This window comes from Palaemon carinicauda, chromosome 9 (genome assembly GCF_036898095.1).
Source record: "Palaemon carinicauda isolate YSFRI2023 chromosome 9, ASM3689809v2, whole genome shotgun sequence".
Taxonomy (NCBI): domain Eukaryota; kingdom Metazoa; phylum Arthropoda; class Malacostraca; order Decapoda; family Palaemonidae; genus Palaemon; species Palaemon carinicauda.
The window spans coordinates 121,744,927-121,748,667 of NC_090733.1; the positions used below are offsets into that span (position 1 = coordinate 121,744,927).

At 32.9% G+C, this 3,741-nt stretch overlaps 1 protein-coding gene across 2 annotated transcripts in view; it reads left to right on the plus strand.

The window, feature by feature from the left end:
* The window catches only part of LOC137647121 (mucin-2-like), a 23,943-nt gene extending 20,693 nt beyond the window's left edge, over positions 1-3,250 (plus strand). The window contains exon 9 of one of the 2 annotated variants that reach the window (XM_068380366.1): positions 187-3,250. In XM_068380366.1, the coding sequence (XP_068236467.1) occupies positions 187-1,411 (1,225 nt within the window). In that variant the 3' untranslated portion in view covers positions 1,412-3,250. The remainder of the gene's footprint in view (positions 1-186) is intronic. The other variant, XM_068380365.1, reaches the window with a different exon arrangement.
* Positions 3,251-3,741: the final 491 nt, after the last annotated feature.

Genomic DNA, 3,741 nt, shown 5'->3' on the forward strand with positions numbered 1-3,741 from the left:
TCGAAGGGCATTGACCCCGGTATATATTATAGGAGTGGCTGACGTGCTAATGGGGGTATGATTTGATTTCCACAAGTAATCTGAATTTACCTGTTGTATCTTCATGTAGACTTTGAATGTTCTTATAATTTTTTTCCTTAAATTCCCACCATCTGTCAAGCAAATATATATTTTTTTTCTTTCCAGAGTTTATGATCCTAAATTTGCATATATATTTAAGTTTCTCGGATACGAAATGGAAGTATTGATTGATATGACAAAAGTGAAGGACACAATACGTTATTTTATACAAAGATTAAGTTTTTCATCTTTAACTACAACACTACCTACAACTATCACCCCAACTACAACAACACCTACAACTACCACTTCATCTACAACAACTCCTACAACTACCACTTCATCTACAACAACACCTACAACTACCACTTCAACTAAAACAACTACAACAAATACCACACCAACTACAACAACACCTACAACTACCACTTCAACCACAACTACCACAACACCTACAACTACCACTTCATCTACAACAACACCTACAACTACCACTTCAACTACAACAACACCTACAACTACCACACCAACTACAACAGCACCTACAACTACCACACCAACTACAACACCTACAACTAGCATTTCATCTACAACAACCACTTCAACCAAAACAACATCTACAACTACCACACCAACTACAACAACATCTACAACTACCACACCAACTACAACAACATCTACAACTACCACACCAACTACAACAACATCTACAACTATCACTTCAACCACAACAACACCTACAACTACCACACCAACTACAGCAACACCTACAACTACCACTGCATCTACAATAGCACCTACAACTACCACGTCATCTACGACAACACTTACATCTACCACTCCAACTGCAACAACACCTACAACTACCTCTTCAACTACAACAACTACCACTTCATCTACAACACCTATAACCACAACAATACCTACAACACCCACAACTACTACCTCAACTAAAACAACACCTACAACTGCCACTTCAACTACAGCAACAACTACCGTTCCATCTACAACAACACCTAGAACTAACTCATCTACAACAACGCCTACAAATACTAACTTAACATCAACATTAACAACACCATCTACAATGCAAAGAACATCTGCGAACAACAATATTACTACGGCAACAGACCTTTTCGTTGGAATTACATCAAGCACCCCTGGTCCTGTAGGGATCCTGCCATCCTTTGAGCCAACACAAGGCACAGAGTTGACAACAACAACCAAGAAACCTTGCAGGCAATGGTGGGTGTGGAATCCATGGAGCAGTGGGGCCTCACATCTAGTGTTGATGAATGTGTGGCATATTTTCTTATTGTTGATTGTCTGCTTCGGCCGCAAAATTATTTAATTTTCTTTCTACTTTTAGGGGGAATTCAAAATTCACGTTTGTAATGAACAAATTATCACTTATTACAGTTTAAAAATGTATTGCATAAGCCTTTACGTGTATTGATCATAGCTTGAATTCTCAATTAAATTTGAATTGTGTCTTATAGTAAAGATTTCCTGTTCTCACTTTCAAGGGATACTTAAAATTCACAGTTCTGATGAGGTATTACTTCAGTCTTTGTTGTAATCACTTTTCATATTTCTTTGGTCTGCTTTGTTTGTTGTTTATTAACAACATTATACATAGAGTTATGAATGGATTTATAAAAATTTTAATAAAGGATTAATATGTTAATGACAGGGTTTCTGGGCAAAGGTACAAGGAATTACTGTTTAGACATACTGATACTATTATTTTTCAATTTAATCCTCATACCAAATTATGCATTTAGTCCAGTACCCATCGAGTATAATATGAATTCCTCCGTTGTAGAAATATCCTCTTGGTCTTTTAAATAAAATCATGATGAAAACATGTCATTATCATCATTGGCAAAATTCTGACCTGTGAGTTATTTTTAATCCTACGAAACAGGTGGTAGTGTCAGATGACCAAATTAAATAGATAAGATGGATTTTTCCAAGTTTAAAGTCACATTTTTAGAATGCAGCAAGAACCAGAGCGGATTTATCAGCCCCCCTCCCCCAAAAGAAAAAAAAATGGGGGCTAGAGTTATATACAGTACACGGGTGTGTTTTGAAATAACGTGAATGTAGAGTTAGATCAATGCCGTACAAGGAAAGTAAAGGACAAATATGAATTCGACCTTAGACATTTCATTTTGACTACACTAGATAGACACTTCATTATTAGCATGTATAATACCCCAAGGATGCTAATGTTCAAAGTGGAGAAATGGTCCAGGTGAAAGTAAGAGGTCAAATGTCAGATAAGAATTTACCCTTGGCATAATTTTAACTATGAGATAGACTCTTCACATTTCGTAGGTATATTACACAAAACAATGCTAGTGTGAAGATAAGGGCAAAGTCATATTTTTAGTTTAAAGTTTAAATAAAAATTCATCCTTGTCCTGGACTTTTTATCTATTCATATATGACATGACATATTTTATCCATTAATGATGCCACTATGTTAGGTATGCGAGGTAAAGTCCTACTTAGAATTTAAGGGTTGTATAAGAATTTAAATTTGTTCATAATTATTTAAGAAAGACTTCATATTTGACATGGAAAATTGATTACCGATACCAATGCTGATATTGACGTCTGTCAAGTTCATGTTATAAAGGATCAAATAGGGGTTTATCATTGACATAATTATTGACCTATATGAAATATTTCAAATTTACTATGTCTTTTGAGGAGAAAAAACTACATGTTTATAAAGCTCCCATTTTATCCATTAAATGTTTTTTTTAGTTCTCAAATACTATTGTAATTTTAGGTTTAGTAATTGTTTTGTTTATTTCTGTAATTATGCATCTGAATATTACTTGAAGCCTTTGTTTTTCTTTTTTAACATAGTTCGAATTCCAAAGAAATCTTGTGCCCATAACATAAGATTATTTTAGGTTCCTAAATTGCTGTAACATTTAAATTTGACACATGCCTTAAGAGTATTTTTCGGTTCATTGCTCTAGTTACACTTTTAGTAAGTTACTTGAGTTTTTTCTTTGCTTATCATAGCTAGAGTTGTTAGTAAAGCTCTAGTTCATAGAGTTTAGAGGAGAATGTTACCGTCTCATTAGTTCTTAAAAAGTGACTTGTGTTATTGCTGTATTCCCATTCACAGTATACAATATAAACAGTTTTTCGTTGTGAACATTAATAAGACATAAGATTAAAGTTTTAGTTAAAAAGTTTTTTCTTTTTAAATCCTTTGGTGGAACTAACATAAGAATAATTATGTCAAAATAACCAAGAGATTCCCTCTCAACTAAAGAGATATTTAAATGCTACTATCAGCTCAATATTATTTTTATTATTATTATTATTATTATTATTATTATTATTATTATTATTTAAGCTCTATATTATTATTATTATTATTATTATTATTATTATTATTATTATTATTATTATTATTATTATTATTATTATTATTATTAGCCAAGCTACAACCCTAGTTGGAAAAGCAAGATGCTATAAGCCCAAGGGCTGCAACTGTACTTATGTAAATTTGCTCATTGTTGTTATTTTGTTAATACTGTGGTCAGTTATGACATCAATCAAGAATTGTAGAGTGAATATGAACTTCTGTTATTGATTCACTACAGGAAATAAGATCATCAGTTCCCAGTTATTTCTTATTTCCTCTCGAAGTCT